The sequence below is a fragment of the Dipodomys merriami genome, unplaced genomic scaffold (assembly GCF_024711535.1).
Source record: "Dipodomys merriami isolate MVZ:Mamm:240054 unplaced genomic scaffold, mDipMer1.0.p SCAF_4, whole genome shotgun sequence".
In the NCBI taxonomy this organism is placed as follows: Eukaryota; Metazoa; Chordata; class Mammalia; order Rodentia; family Heteromyidae; genus Dipodomys; species Dipodomys merriami.
Window position 1 is genome coordinate 63217325 of NW_027205603.1, and position 15622 is coordinate 63232946.

General features: G+C 41.1%; 1 protein-coding gene across 1 annotated transcript; it reads right to left on the minus strand.

Moving 5' to 3' along the window:
• Positions 1–3029: 3029 nt before the first annotated feature.
• Rida (reactive intermediate imine deaminase A homolog) lies at positions 3030–15543 on the minus strand. The gene is made up of 6 exons (XM_069991121.1): positions 15365–15543; positions 9801–9906; positions 6790–6844; positions 6550–6618; positions 5081–5136; positions 3030–3472 (listed from the first exon to the last, which is right to left on the minus strand). Exons 1-6 carry the CDS (start codon positions 15427–15429, stop codon positions 3410–3412), a joined length of 414 nt encoding a protein of 137 aa, XP_069847222.1. The 5' UTR covers positions 15430–15543; the 3' UTR covers positions 3030–3409.
• Between the last annotated feature and the right edge of the window lie 79 nt (positions 15544–15622).

The window sequence follows — 15622 nt, forward strand, 5'->3', positions numbered from 1 at the left end:
CTGCCTATGTGGTACTGAGGAATCGAACCCAGGACCTCATGCATGCAAGGCAAGCACTCTACCACTGAGCCACCTTCCCAGCCCTGTTATATATATTTTAGTTGCAAACTTGTTACAATTAGTTAAAACAGGGTATTTATTAGAGTGTCAAGTCCATTGAGCATTTAAGGTTCTCCTCACTGGAGATAACTGGAGTTATAGAGAAGGTTCCAGCACTTGCTATAGAGTAGTAAATATAAGATCAGCACTGTTAATACTTATGAGTCGTAGATGAACATTTACTGAAATGGAATGTTTGCTCTTACGTTTTCTTGCAGCGCTGGGACTCACCAGAGCTTAGTACATGGTAGGCCAGTGTTCTACTACTGAGATACATACTCAGCCTTGGAATTTTTTAAGGTTTTCCAATTGCTGAACCAATGGAAGACTTGAGAAGAGATTGTAAGCCCTTTTGAGGGCAGGAGAGGTGGTTCATACTCATTCATTTCCCCAAGGGGTTAGTACAAATCTGGTGTTCTATACTTGATTACAAATGTTCTTTCCTCTTAATCATAACAATATTCTTATAACTAAATGTAATTGGCTATAGGAAAATTACAGCCAAAGTGTTTTTTAAAAATACAATCGTTATCTTTATAATAAAAATATATATTAAAAATGCAATTGCTTTGTACTGATGGTTCACCATTTATACATTGATTGAGTTATTACAGCTAATAAAATGTCTGAATTTATTTATCTGAATTATTACATAAACTTAAAAACTGTTTTGACCCAGTAAGTTGCTTAGGAAGAAAAAGCAAACTATAAATTATGTACTCTCAAAGATAAGGACTATTAAAATAAGAAAGAGAAGCTGGTATCTCTTCTTGGATATCTTATACTTCAATGGACTGCTGTGACTGGAAATAGGTTTGAAAAACCAACATGTAGTATTTATTTTTTGTCACAAGTAATAAAACCCATTGCCTCTTCTATGGGGTAGAAAATAAGTCTCAAAATCCTTACCCAAGCTGTTCACAAGTCAATTAAGTTGATTACCTACATTTTACCTCAGCTCTTTTATTTACTTATTTTTGTGGTACCTGGGCTTGAATTTAAGGCCTCATGATTGCTGGGCAAGGTGCTCTGCCACTTGAGCCATTCCCCAGCCCTTTTGCTTTAGTTATTTTGGGGATAGGGCCTCTAGATTTTTTCTATGCCTTCTTGGATTGTGATCCTCCTCCTCATGCCTCCTGCAGAGCTGGGGTAACACCAGTTTATTGGCTGAGGTAGATTCCCACTTTTTTTCTTTTTTTTTGCCAAACCAAGATCTTTCTTGTGAAGTAGCTGGGATGATAGGCAGGAGTCACCTCACCTCTTCAAGCCTCATTGATTTTAAAGTCTTATGACCTATATGAAACCTCAGCTGGCTAGGATATCTGATTTCCTAGCTTAGAGTGATTGGTGCTTTTCTAACCTGAGTTGAACCAACCTGACACTCTCCTGTGAGATCCAGGAAATGGTGCTTTCTGCTGGGGTCAGTACACTGGTAGACAAAGCATATGGGCTTCTAGCCATTTACCAGTTATTTTTATTTTTATTTATTTTTTGCTGGTCGTGGGACCTGAACTCTGGGCCTGGGCGCTGTCCCTCAGCTCTTCAGCTCAAGGCTAGCACTCTACCACTTGAACCACTTCCAGCTTTTTCTGTTATGTGGTGCTAAGGAATCGAACCCAGGGCCTCATGCATGCAAGGCAAGCACTCTACCACTGAGCCACCTTCCCAGCCCCATCTACCAGTTATATGCAAGCCTTCTAGCAGTGAATCCTCCTTTTTTTTGTTTTTGTTTTTGTTTTTTGGTTGTGGGGCTTGAATTCAGGGCTTAGGTGCTTTCTCTGAGCTTTTCTGCTCAAGGCTAGCACTCTACCACAGCTTCACTTCTAATTGGAGATAAGAGTTTCACAGACTTTCCTGCCCAAGCTGGCTTCAAACTGTGGTCCTCAGATCTCACCCTTCTGAGAAGCTAGGATTACAGGCATGAGCCACGGGCACCTGGGTCCTCTTTTTTTTAATAGGGAGGAAAAAGGTTTTAGGTCCACAGTTCAAGAGGTTTCAGTTACTGAATAATTGGTCCTGTTGCCTCGGGCCTGTGGTAAGATGGTGGTGGTAACAGGCATACATCATGCTGCTCTAGAAGCAAAACAAAGAGACGGGGGACTCACTATCTCTTTCAAAGGCACGCACCTATGACTTCACTTCTTTCCACTGCTAAAGGTCTCTCTCTCAGGAGTTGCAGGTCTTTAGGGTATGTTCAAGATCCAAACTACATCAGAGTGATTTCTTCTTTTCAGAGAGCTGAATGGAATGAGTTTCCTTTTTTAATCTACATAATTCTGTATGAATTTATTCTATAACGAGATAGTATTAATGTAACTGTTGTCATAAACTGAGGAAAAGCCTGAGAACCAAGTGTATTGTGAGCACCTGTGGTCCCAGCTGCTCAGAGGCTGGGGCCAAAGACTGCTTGAGCTCAGCAGTTTGATGCCAGCCTGGACTACACAAGATCTACCTTACTTCCCAACAAACACACACAAAAGACTTTAAAGAACGAACCAAATGGTTACATGTAAATTGTATAGCCCAATTACATGTGTGAAAATGTAAAGATCGACAAAGGGAGACGAAACAGCTGCGATTGACCTCCATGGTTTCCACTTTTCTTAGGTACTGCACTTTCACGTATAATTTAAAACTGTTAAAAATAAGCAAACAGCCTGGCGCTGGTAGCTAATGCCTGTAATCCTAGCTCTTCAGGAGGCTGAGATCTGAGGATTGCGGTTTATAGCCAGCCCAGGCAGGAAAGTTGGTGAGACTTTTATCTCCAATTAGCCACCAGAAAACAGGAAGTGGTGCTGTGGCTCAAGTGGAAGAGCGCTAGCATTGAGCTGAAGAGCTGAGGGACAGCACCCAGGCCCAGAGTTCAAGCCTCGGGACTAACAACCCCCCCTCATCCCTGCAAAAACAAAACAAAACAAAACAAAATCACATTGCAGGAGATTACATGCTTATTTATTTCCATTAGAAAAATATTACTCATATAAAATTTTGGTCCACTTCCTTCTCCTTTACCTATACTATTCAAGTTTGAGTACTTTAATTTTATTCACATCTCTAAAATGTATATTTTATTTTATTAAGTAAATAATATCTTTTCCTTTATTTTTAGTTATTTGAACTATGTAATTAATGTCTCTGTACACTTGTAATTAGCCATATTAAGTATACAAAAGTGTAATTTATAGCATCAGTAACTTCATCATTTTCATTATCTAATCTTTCCTATGTATGGAATTTCCACAATAACCATCCATTTGTGAAAATTAATGTTAAAGATAGGACAAAAACCCCCAAGTAAAGCTGAGGCCACTTATAACGAGGCTGTAGTGAGAGGCCCTTGGACAGCTATAGCTTCAATTTCAACATGGGCTCCCTGTAAGGAAAACAGAATATTTCCATCAGTAAGGAAGCTAAAATTGGGCACTGGTGACTCATGACTGTAATCCTAGCTATACAAGACACAGATCTGTTCCTGGTTTGAAGACAACCCAGGCAGGAAAGTCTGTGAGACTCTTATCTCCAAAAAAAAAAAAAAAGAGCTAAGTACCTGCACACAACTAACCACATTCACATTTTCAATGAAGGGAAGGGATAGAGAAAACTCACTAAGAAGCTACATCATATCTGGACACTGGAAGCTCATGTTTATAATCCTTTGCTACTCAGGAGGCCGAGATCTCAGGATTATAAGCCAAAGCTAGGTGGGAAAGTCCATGGTGCTAGCTTTGAGCACAGAAGCTCAGGGATAGCACTCAGGCCCTGAGTTCAAGCCTCAGTACTAGCACCCCCCCCCCCCCCCCCAAAAAAAAGGAAATGACAACAGGCCAAGTTACCATGACAGGTATACATGGACTCATTTCATTTTCACAGCATCCTGGTAGATAATTATTCTCCCAATTCAGAAAATGATACATTAAGACTTACAAAGGCTAATTTATGGGCCCCAAGTCACAAAGGTAACTAGGAGAGGTTTAAATTCATGTACTATGATTTCAGGTTCTGAGCTCCTTCTACTATATCCAATACCTGAGTAAGTTTGATGTTAATGATCATTCCAAGCAACAACCAATTAAAGCAATAAACATGCCATGCTTAGGAGATGTATTTCTTTGGTAGGAAGTGACAAGTGAAAGCTGGTAGGAGCTGCTTCTTTATAGGCAGGAAAACTGTGTGCCAGGAGGCCCAGGAAGAGTGTCTGATGAGGACAGAACACTCAGACAAGAGTGGTGAAGTATGTGTACAACTGGTTTAGGGAGTATTTTCCAGGGGAAGGCCTAGAGGTTTTATTATACAAATAGCCAAGTGAAACTTTTATTGTAGAATTAAAAAGAAACCTTGGCTCAAATTTATAATTCCTTAAGGAATATTATAATAACACAGCTGCTTCGGTACTTTTTCTCATAGTTTAAGCACTCTGATTCTATTAAGTTCATATGTTGCCTTATAAGATTTTTTTATGCATGTAATATGAGTGTTTACTTTTAGACCTTAACTTCTTGGAATGGAGGGACTGTATCCTTTTCTTTTTTACTTATATATTCATTTTTTTGGTGGTTCTTGGGTTGGAACGGCAAGTTTCACACTTGCTAGGGAGGTGACTCTATAGCCAAGCCACACCTCCCCTTTTTTTGCACTGGTTATTCTGATAGGGTCTTGTTAATATTTTTGTTTTGTTTAGGCCTGTGCCTGGATTGTGATCCTCTTATTTTATGCTTCCCACCATATCTGAGATCACAAGCATGGTCTACCACTCCCAGTTTCTTCCTTTGAGATAAGAGTCTCTTGGACTTTGGCCTGGGCTGACCTCCAATCTCAAACCTCTTCATTTCAGCCTCTAAGCTAGAATTACAGGCATGAGCCATACCATCTGGCTCCTTGCCTTTGTTTTTAAATTTCCTTTCATGGTGCTTCATTTCTTATATTCTGAAAAGAATGCAGCCATTTAAAATGGTACATGGGAGCAATTTTAACGTGTACTTACTATGGGTAAGGCAGCAACCTGGTAAGCAGATCGAGCTGGAAAATCACTCTTGAAAACTGAATGTAAAACAATTTCATTTTAGTTTCCACACACTGTATTCCTGCTTAACACTACAAATCCTTCAATGTACTAGTCAGTTCTTCATACAATGAACATTTCAGAGGTTCACATTCAGATTTGTTTGATAATATATTTTGCTATATGATTCCTACGATATTTGGTACTTTAAAAATTATTTTAGGTTTCTGGACAAAGAAAGGGTAGAAAACATCCTCTATAATAAATCTTGTTTAATGAGAATAAGGTTTGGTCTTTAAAGTACTATTTATAAACCATTCATTTAAATGGGGAACGTATCCCTACATTCATCAAGATGGCTTGTTCTTTCTCACCAACTTTGGTCTTCTCAGTCATTTCTTTGAGAGAGAATAAATGCTTTTGCTTTGTGCATGCCACCAGATGAAAGGGTGGTACTATGACCGCAATGACAGAGGGAGTTGCATTTACTCTGTTCTCAACATGTCAACCTCAGGGCTTTCTAGGCTGTAGTAATTCATTTATTGTTCAACAGCCCTAAAAGGTAGCCCAATAAGGAGGTATATTGGTCTCAATTTGCATATGGGGAAACTGAAGTACAGAAATGCCATGTAACTGGTTTGTGATTCTGACTGAGCCAGAGAAAAGACAATGGCTACTGCAATAATACCACTGTAATAGTAAACACAATTTATGTGATATAAAAAATTTTCAGGAGGGGAAGTGGCGCTGTAGCTCAAGTGGTAGAGCACTCCCCTTGAGCTGAAGAGCTGAGGGACAGCGCCCAGGCCCAGAGTTCAAGCCCCATGACTGACCAAAAAAAAATTTTTTTTTCAGGAGGGATTATAAAGCCCAAGTAAGAAATAATAAACAAGCTTTGGGAAAATGTATTTGTAAGGGGTTTCCAATTGGTATGTTTCCAATCAGAGTATTATTTTAGGACAAGATGGCATTTCTTTTTTTTGTCGGTCATGGGGCTTGAACTCTGGGCCTGGGCGCTGTCCCTCAGCTCTTCAGCTCAAGGCAAGCACTCTACCACTTGAGCTACAGCACCACTTCCGGTTTTCTGGTGGTTTATTGGAGATAGGAGTCTCACGGTCTTTCCTGCCCGGGCTGGCTTTGAATGGCGATCCTCAGATCTCAGCCTCCTGAGTAGCTAGGATTACAGGCGTGAGCCACCAGCGCCCGGCAAGATGGCATTTCTTTAGCAGCTCCTGCCACTTATTTTTCTTTCTTTTTTTTGAGACATGGTCTCACTCTCTAGCATAGGCTGGCCCTGAATTCTCCTGATCCTCCTGCCTCAGTCTTCCCAGTGTTGGGATTACAGGTAAGTGCCACCATGCCTAGCTTTCTGTAGCTTTCAATTGATAATGGGTACTCATTTCTGTTAACAGATTTGTTTCTCTTTAAGACAGGAAGTAGAAATTACTTACACTGTTTGTAGACTTCATTGACAGTACCAAAGTCATTCATGTCAGTCAGAAAGACAGTTGTTTTTACCACTAGAAGATATATACATTAGGTTAAGCCATTTGCTCTAACTCAAAACATGACTTACAAACAAACAAACAAACAAACAAACCCCAAAAACCCACCCCTACCACCAACAAGAAAACTCAGAACAACAGCAGAAGACATAGAAATTAACAGTGAAGTAAAATCCAGTTGCTCACCATTGGTGAAGTCACAGCCTGCTGCTTTCAGAATTTCAAACATGTTTGTAAGAGCCTGAGAACCACAGCAAGAAAGGCCTGAGGCACTGATATTTTATCAATTAAGTAAACTGAATTAAATTAAATTTAATTAAATTCGAATCAAAGTCTATCAATTGCCTTTTGCTAGAACTCCTTAAACAGATTATGCTGCAGAAATATTTCCCTTACTCTTTTGGGGATACTTCTATAAGTCAATTGTTTCTTGGTTTTATAAAATGAAAAAGTTGTTTCTTTTTGTGAGTAAGAAGACTGAAACAAAGTCCTTTCTACAGGTCCAGGGTATGTCACTTTTTCAGTTAATATCCATGAAGCTGACACAAAAATAACTTCTAGACTCCTCACTCTGTACAAAGGATAAGATAATAAGTATTGGGGCTGGGAAGGTGGTTCAGTGGTAGAGTGCTTGCCTTGCATGCATGAGACCCTGGATTCGATTCCTCAGCCTCACATAAGCAGAAAAGGCCGAAAGTAGAGCTGTGGCTCAAGTGGTAGAGCACTAGCCTTGAGCTGAAGAGCTGAGGGGCAGCACCTAGGCCTAGAGTTCAGGTCCCAAGATCGATCCCACCAAAAAAAAAGCAAAAAAAAAAAAAAAAAAAAAAAGAGAAGATAATAAATATTAAAGTGTGTGTGTGTGTGTGTGTGTGTGTGTGTGTGTGTGTGTGCGCGCGCGCGCTGGTCCTAGCACCTGGGCACAGTCTCTGAGCTTTTGTGCTCAAGGCTAGGGCTCTACCATCTGAGCTACAGCTTCACTTCCAGCTTTTTTGGTAGTTTATCAGAGATAAGAGTCTCATGGTGGGCTGGGAAGGTGGCTCAGTGGTAGAGCGCTTGCCTTGCATTTCTGAGGCCCTGGGTTCGATTCCTCAGCACCACATAAGCAAAAAGAAAAAAAAATCCGGAAATGGCCCTGTGGCTCAAGTGGTAGAGAGCAAGCCTTAAGCTGAAGAGCTGAGGGACAGCGCCCAGGCCCAGCGTTCAGGCCCCATGACCAGACCCCCCCCCCCAAAAAAAAAAAAAAAAAAAAAAGAGTCTCATGGACTTTTCTGCTTGGGCTGGCTTCAAATTTTGATCCTCAGATCCCAGCCTCCTAAGTAGGATTACAGGCATACGCCACCATTGCCCAGCCTAAAATTTTGTTTTTAAAACAACATATGATGTCAACAGTTTCTTTTTCCTTTTTCTCAAAAAAAAAAAAAAATACTGAGTGAGCCAGGCAATGCTGGCTCATGCCTATAATCCTAGCTACTGAGGAGGCTGTGATCTGAGGATTATGGTTTGAACCCACACTGAGAAGGAAAGTCCATGAGACTCTTATCTCCAATTAACTTTCAAAAAGCCAAAAGTGGAACTGTGACTCAAGTGGTAGAGCACTAGCCTTGAGCAGAGAAAGCTAAGGGAGCACAAAGCACCTAAGCCCTGTGTTCAAGTCTCAGTACCAGCATAAAACAACACCACCAACAAAAACCACCACTGAATGAATTATATATGCATTTGACAATCTCACCTCTAGAAAAACATCAGTTTTATTTTTACCCTGAACTTATAAATGGAAACATTCTGCACCCCTCTACTTTATTTGTGATACTTTGATATTTCATTATATTTTTGTGTTAAAGAAAACCTTCTAAATATGCACTTTAAGATGAAAAAAATTCAATCATTAAAAAAATCACATAAAGTTAAAAGGCATATCCCTTTCCCATTCCCTGTTGGCAATCATAACTAGTTCCTATCATGTCCTTCTGGATAAAATGTCAGGGTGTATGCCAGCCAAACCTGTCCATTCTTCACCACAGACTCACACATGTGGTAGCACACTGTGCATGCTGTTCTGCAGTCTTGATGTTTTTTTTTGGGTCCAGTCGTGGGGCCTGAACTCTGGGCCTGGGTGCTGTCCCTCAGCTCTTCATCTCAAGGCTAGCGCTCTACCACTTGAACCACAGTGCCATTTCCGGCTTTTTTTTTCTTTTTGCTTATGTGGTGCTGAGGAATTGAACCCAGGGCCTCAGGCATGCAAGGCAAGCGCTCTACCACTGAGCCACCTTCCCAGCCCCTGCAGTCTTGATTTTATCTTACCATGTAGCAATCAATATTTTTTATCACCTTAGTGTGACGTATTTAGCCAGTTTCTTATAGATGGTCTTTTAGGTTGTTTCCTATCATTGGTTATTACAAAAGACTCAGTGAATATATTAAATTATAATTTAAAGCTGGGCGCCAGTGGCTCACACCTGTAATCCTAACTACTCAGGAGGCTGAGATCTGAGGATTGTGGTTCAAAGTTAGCCCAGACAGGAAAGTCCATGATATTCTTATCTCCAATTAACCACCAGAAAACCAGACGTGGTGCTGTGGCTCAAAGTGGTAGAATGCTAGCCTTGAGCAAAGAGCTCAGGTACAGTGTCTAGGCCCTGAGTTCAAGCTCCATGAATGACAAAAATAAATAAGTACATAAATAGAATTTAATTATATTACTGGATTAGGATTATAGTCCCCATTTCTTCTGTGGTGTAGCCCACAGCCTTGTACATGTTCTGAAAACATGCTACTGAGCTACATCCCCAGGCCCTAATCTTTTTAAAAAACAAACAAAAAACAAAAAAACTTGCTACATTTAATCTTTGATATTTTTCTCTTACTAACAAATGCTATGGTGGTAGTGGAAGGGACCAAAGGTCAGTGGCCCTGAAAAGAAAATTTCCCAATCTACATGGAAGTGACAACATGTCATTTGATTTTGATAATTCGGGTTTAAAGTCATTTTAGTGATAAGGAGGTAGAATATTTCTCTTTGGTTAGCAAATGATTTTATTACAGCTCTGACTCTTTCCCAAAAAACTGTCTTCAATCAAATAGTAGCTTAAAAAGGATTGATCTTTTAAGCTCTTTAACGTCAGGCAAGTGGATCATTAATACTCCCTGATATAAAAAAGCAGAAGAAAAGTGAACTTGAACTGTGGAGAAAGACTTACTTGTTTTGCTTCTTCCGCCACCCCTCCTGGCACCAGCTTTCCACTTGAAGGGTCCAGGCCTACCTGCCCTGAAATGTACATAGTCCGGTCGACTAACACAGCTTGACTGCAATGACAAAGAGCCAGGGCATATATAAAATCAAGTGTATTATAAGACCCAACAGCAAAACAGCAATTTGATGGCCTAAAAAGCACAACTTGTACAATGAAAAATTATAAATCAGTCTTCAAAAAATGTTGATCGAAAATAGTTGTAAGAAATGGAAAGACAAATCAGATTGGGAGAAAAATATTTGCAAACATGTCTGTAAAGGACTTAGGTCCAGATTACATGAAAGAAATTCATACAGCTCAAAAATATGAAGATATACAACCCAACAAAATACAGTGAACACCATTTGTGTAATACCACTGGTCTATCTTTGTATATCTAAAACCAAAGAACTAAGGAGGACATGAAAGTTGCTCAATAATATCAGCCATTAGAGATACACAAAGCAAAACCTGAAGATAAGAGTGCAAAAATGACACAGCACCTTGGGAAACAATTATTCACTTTCCTAAAAACCTAAACACACACCCAGAAGTTCCCCCCACCACCTCCAGACAACTATCTAAGAGAAATGAAAACATATGTCTAGGGGCTGGGAAGGTGGCTCAGTGGTAGAGTGCTTGCCTTGCATGCCTGAGGCCCTGGGTTCGATTCCTCAGCACCACATAAGCAAAAAGAAAAAAGCCAGAAGTGGTGCTGTGGCTCAAGTGGTAGAGCGCTAGCCTTGAGCTGAAGAGCTGAGGGACAGCACCCAGGCCCAGAGTTCAGGCCTCACACTGGACATCCCCCCCCCCAAAAAAAGTCTAGACACCTTACAGGGGCCTGGAGGCATGGTTCAAGGGGTAGAGCTTCTGCCTAGCAAGTACAAGGCCCTGATTTCAAATCTTAACACTGCCACAAAGGCTTTTTATTTTTTATTTTTATTTTTTATAAAGGACCTTACTTGAAATTTTAGAACATCATTGTCTATGATAACAAAAAAGAAAACCAAAACCAGATTATTGATAAACAATAACTAGAGAGGGCTGGGAAGATGGCTCAGTGGTAGAGTGTTTGCCTTGCATGCCTGAGGCCCTGGGTTTGATTCCTCAGCACCACATAAGCAGAAAAAGCCAGAAGCGGCACTGTGGCTCAAGTGGTAGAGTTCTACTTTGAGCTGAAGAGCTGAGGGACAGTGCCTAGGCCCAGAGTTCAGGCCCCATGACTGGTAAAAAATAAACAAACCCTAGAGATTATGTATTGTTGCTTTCACTCATATGAAATTTGAGAAAATATAAAATAGTAATACTAAAAAGTACACTGGCTGTATGGGGCCTGGGTGTGGAATGAACACAAACAGCTATGAGAGATTGTATATTCCTTATACATTTACCAAAAGTTATGGAACTCTTCAATGAAAACAGTGATTATTTTAATAAGCAAAATAATTCAGTTGGGATACCAAAAAAAAAAAAAAAAAAAGCCAGGGTACTCAGAAAAAATAAGTAATTCATCAGGCTGGTGGCTCCTGTTTGTAATCTTAGCTACTCAGGAGGCTGAAATCTGAGGATCATAGTTCAAAGCCCACCTGGGCAGAAAGGTCTATAAGGCTGTTCAGTTAAGCATCAAAAAAGCTGAAAGTGGAGCTGTGGCTCAAGTGGTATAACACTATCATTGAGCAGTACTCAGGGCCTAAGTTCAAGCCCCAGGACAGGCACCAGAAAAAAAAAAAAAAGCAATTTTCAGACAAGCCATTCCAATGGAAGATGTTAAAAATGGCCTTTTGGGGGGGCGGAGGGAGAGGGCAAGGGTTATACTGGGGTTTGAACTCAGGGTTTTGTGCTTGCTTACTAGGTAGGTGCTCTACCACTTAAGCTGTGGCCCTATCCCACCCCAGCCCTTTTTTGCTATATTTTTCAGACAAGTTTCACTTTTGCCTGGGGGGCTCAGAGATCTTCTATAGTTAGGATAACTACACTCCTGGCTTTTTAAGGTGCTGTAAAAGATCCTGCCTTGGGTTACAGCTAGTTTATTCTTATCCTCTCCCAGTATCTTAAGACTCAAAGCTCTTTAAGAGTAGAGATAGTATCTTACCAAGTTTCTGCCTCAGAGCCCAGGTGATTCCTTACACATAATTGGCATGTTATAACTTTGTCTTTATGCTATTCTCTAATCTCTGAAAATCTTCAACAATTTTGCTTGAAAATAACCTATCTTTTAAGTGGGACCTGTTGGGGTCATAACATGTGATTTGGGGAGATGAAATAGTAATAGAACTCAGAAAGTCTAGGAATACTTAAAACAGTAACATGAATGTAAAAGGGGGTTGTTCGTGGGAAGATACTGATGGGAGGGTGAGAGTGTTGGTAGTGTTTTGTGATTATAGTCAAAGTTCTTTATGTGCATGTATATAAATACAATAACTAAACCCTTTAAAGACTATTTAAAAAGGAAGAAAGTGGAGGGGTAAGAAAGAGTAATAGAGGGGGCAAGTATGGCCAAAGATTTTATTTTCATAAATGAGGACACCACAATGAAACTTAAAATTTTAAAGGCTAGAGCCAGGCACTGGCAGCTCAAACTAATTCTAGCTATTCTGGAGACTAAGATCTGATGATAGAGATTAGAAGCCATTCCAGGCAGATAAGAGTCCTGGAGACTCTTATCTCCAATTATGAGCAAATACAAGGAAGTAAACCTGGTTCAAGTGGTAGAGTGCCAGCATTGAGCACAAACCTAAGGGATAGTGCCTACAAATTGAGTTCAAGCCCTAGGATCTACACTTAAAAAGAAAATTAAGATGCTAGGAATTCTTCCCAACTATGGGCTTTTCACCTTTGTCCTCAGGGAGCTACCAAGTTTGTTAATTAGTAATCTTTTCACAGGTTAGACAATATTATTAGCTAATGCTGTTAACTGTTCTGTGAAAAATATGCCATCTGCGTAGGCCCTCTGCAAACAAAGTACCTTCAACTCTTTCCACATTTGAAAAGCAGTTTAAGCCTATCCAATATTAGCCTTTATCAAAACTTAATGATGGCAAACCAATTATTCTTAAAATATAAAAAAATAAGCATTGCAGCCCTAAAATTATTTGAACCATGAAAGTTATCTCTTAGAGATTTTTAAAAAGAGTTTTGTTCACAAAAATAACTGTGTGTGCCTTTCCTTCTCCCCTCCCCTCCCCTCCCCTCCTCTCCCCTCCTCTCCTCTCCTCTTCTCTCCTCTTCTCTCCTCTCCTTTCCTTCCCTTTCCTTCATTTGTGCTGGTCCTTGGGCTTGAACTTAGGTCTGGGTGCTGTCCCTAAGCTTTTCTGCTATTTGAGCCATGTTCTACTTCTAGCCCTTTGGTAGTTAATTGGAGATAAGGGTCTCATTGACTTTCCTGCCTTGCCTGGCTTTGAACCTTGATCTTCAAATCTCAGCTCCATAGGTAGCTAGGATTACAGGCATGAGCTACTGGCACTCAGCTTGGAAGTGTGATTTCCGAGACTAAGAACCCTGCTATCCAAAGACAAGTTGTGAAGTTCTCAACAATTACAAGTGTACTGTATTCCTTGTAGGCTGCAAAGTAGTTAAAACCTTCCAAAACATTCTAATCATCTATGTTGTATTTTGTGTTTGGACTGTATACTAGTAAAATGGAGAGCAATGTAATAGGCTTGTGATGTTGAAATCCCTCAAGGCTTTGTCCAAAAGTCTCCTGAAATGTGCTGAGACAACACCCCGTCCATCTCAGTGCCAGCCACTGAAAAGCTGAACACACTGAATCCTTCCTGGAGAGGATCCAGAAGTGTTCAAAAAGCATACTCACTGCAAACTCCATGACACAAACTTATTTCCAAATGGCTCTTTTTTTATTGTGAAAATACAGTACAGAGGGGTTACAATTACATGGGCAAGGTAATGAGTACATTTCTTATCAAGCATTGTTGCCTCCTCCTTTGTTTCTCCTTCCCATAACCTTCTAATCTCCCCCTTCCCCCAAATGGTTCTTAAAAGTCAATCAGGGATATGTCAAGTTTTTTTTTCTTGACTAAAGAGCACAACATTTCTAAGTAGGTTAGGGGAGGTATAAGCTCTTTCAGTAGGCTTCAGAACAAAGTGTCTTTTATCACTTGATTTCTTGTCAAGTTTTGTTCTGAAGTAACAAAATGCTCTAATTGCTACCACTACATGATTATATGGGTGAGGGATTAAGGCAGAAGGAGAAAAATGGTTTCTATCTAAATTATTACCAGAATTACTCTTCTTTAAAAAAGGATTTCCTATTAATTTCATGTTCAAAAACATTCTATGGTTCCTCATTACATAAAATATAAACTTCAGGCTGGGAGCTGGTGGCTCATGCCTGTAATCCTAGCTACTAAGGAATCAGAGATCTGAGGATCATGGTTCAAAGCCAGCCTGGGCTGGAAAGTGTGAGACTCCTATCTCCAATAAACCACCAGAAGACAGGAAGTGGCACTGTGTTTCAAATGGTAGAGCAGTAGCCTTGAGCTGAAGAGCTGAGGAGCAGTGCCCAGGCCCAGAGTTTAAGCCCATAACTGACAAAAAAAGCAAAAACAAAAACAAACTTCATACATTGGATATTTTAAAAAAGTCACAATGGCCGGGCGCCAGTGGCTCTCGCCTGTAATCCTAGCTACTCAGGAGGCTGAGATCTGAGGCTCAAGGTTCAATGCCAGCTCGGGCAAGAAAGTCTGTGAGACTCTTTATCTCCAATAAACCACTCAAAAACTGAAGTGGTGCTGTGGCTCAAGTGTTAGAGCACTCTCCTTGAGCTGAAGAGCACAGGGACAGCGCCCAAGCCCAGAGTTCAAGCCCCACAACTGACCAAAAAAAAAAAAAAGTCACAATGTAGGCCCTGCTAAAGTCTAATTTTAATGGGTTACTTTCTTATTTAATCCCCACAATAATCTCATGAGACAGTGTTATGGTTATGTCCATTTAGAAGATAAAGAAGCAAACTAAAAGAGGTGAAGTTACTGTGGGAGGAGAAATAAACCAAGGTTTTGTTTTTTGTTTTTCTTTTGACCAGTCCTGGGGCTTAGACTCAGGGCCTGCGTGCTGTCCTTGAGCCCCTTGGTGCTCAAGGCTAGCTCTACCCCTTGAGCCACAGTGCCACTTACGGCTTTTTTGGGGGGTAGTTTATTGGAGATAAGAGTCTCATGGGATTTTGCTGTCCTGGGTTGGCTTTGAATTTCAATCCTCACATCTCCAGAGTAGCTAGGATTACAGGCGTGAGCACTGGCACCTGGCTGAACCAAAGTTTTAAGTACTCAGATCAGGGCTGGGAAGGTGGCTCAGTGGTAGAGTGTGTGCCTCGCATGCATGAGGCACTGGGTTCGATTGCTCAGCACCACATAAAAACAAAAAATAAAAATCCTATATAACAAAATGCTAAGCCAGCTCTTGAGTATCTCTCCAGCCTCAGTTTCCTCACGCGCCGAGGCGCTTGCTCGGGCTCTGACCTGAGCGACCCCCAGCCCGGACCCCCGCGACCCCGCACGCCCGGGGTCCTGGCACGTTACCTGTAGGGACCAATGGGCCTGGGGTTTTTCGCGGCGGTGATCACCTTTCGGATTAGAGACGACATGGCTAAACCTTCACTTGCGGCCAGTTCGGGAGAAGCCTGAGCTAGAGCGACCCGCTACGCTCACCGACTGACCGAGCCCGCGCCCCGTCACAGGTGCCACTCCGGGGGGAGGGGTGTGGGAAGAGCGGAGAGGAAGGGAGAGGAAAGGCTCGCATGGCATGCTGGTAGTTGTAGTCCGCTCGCGACTCCCGGC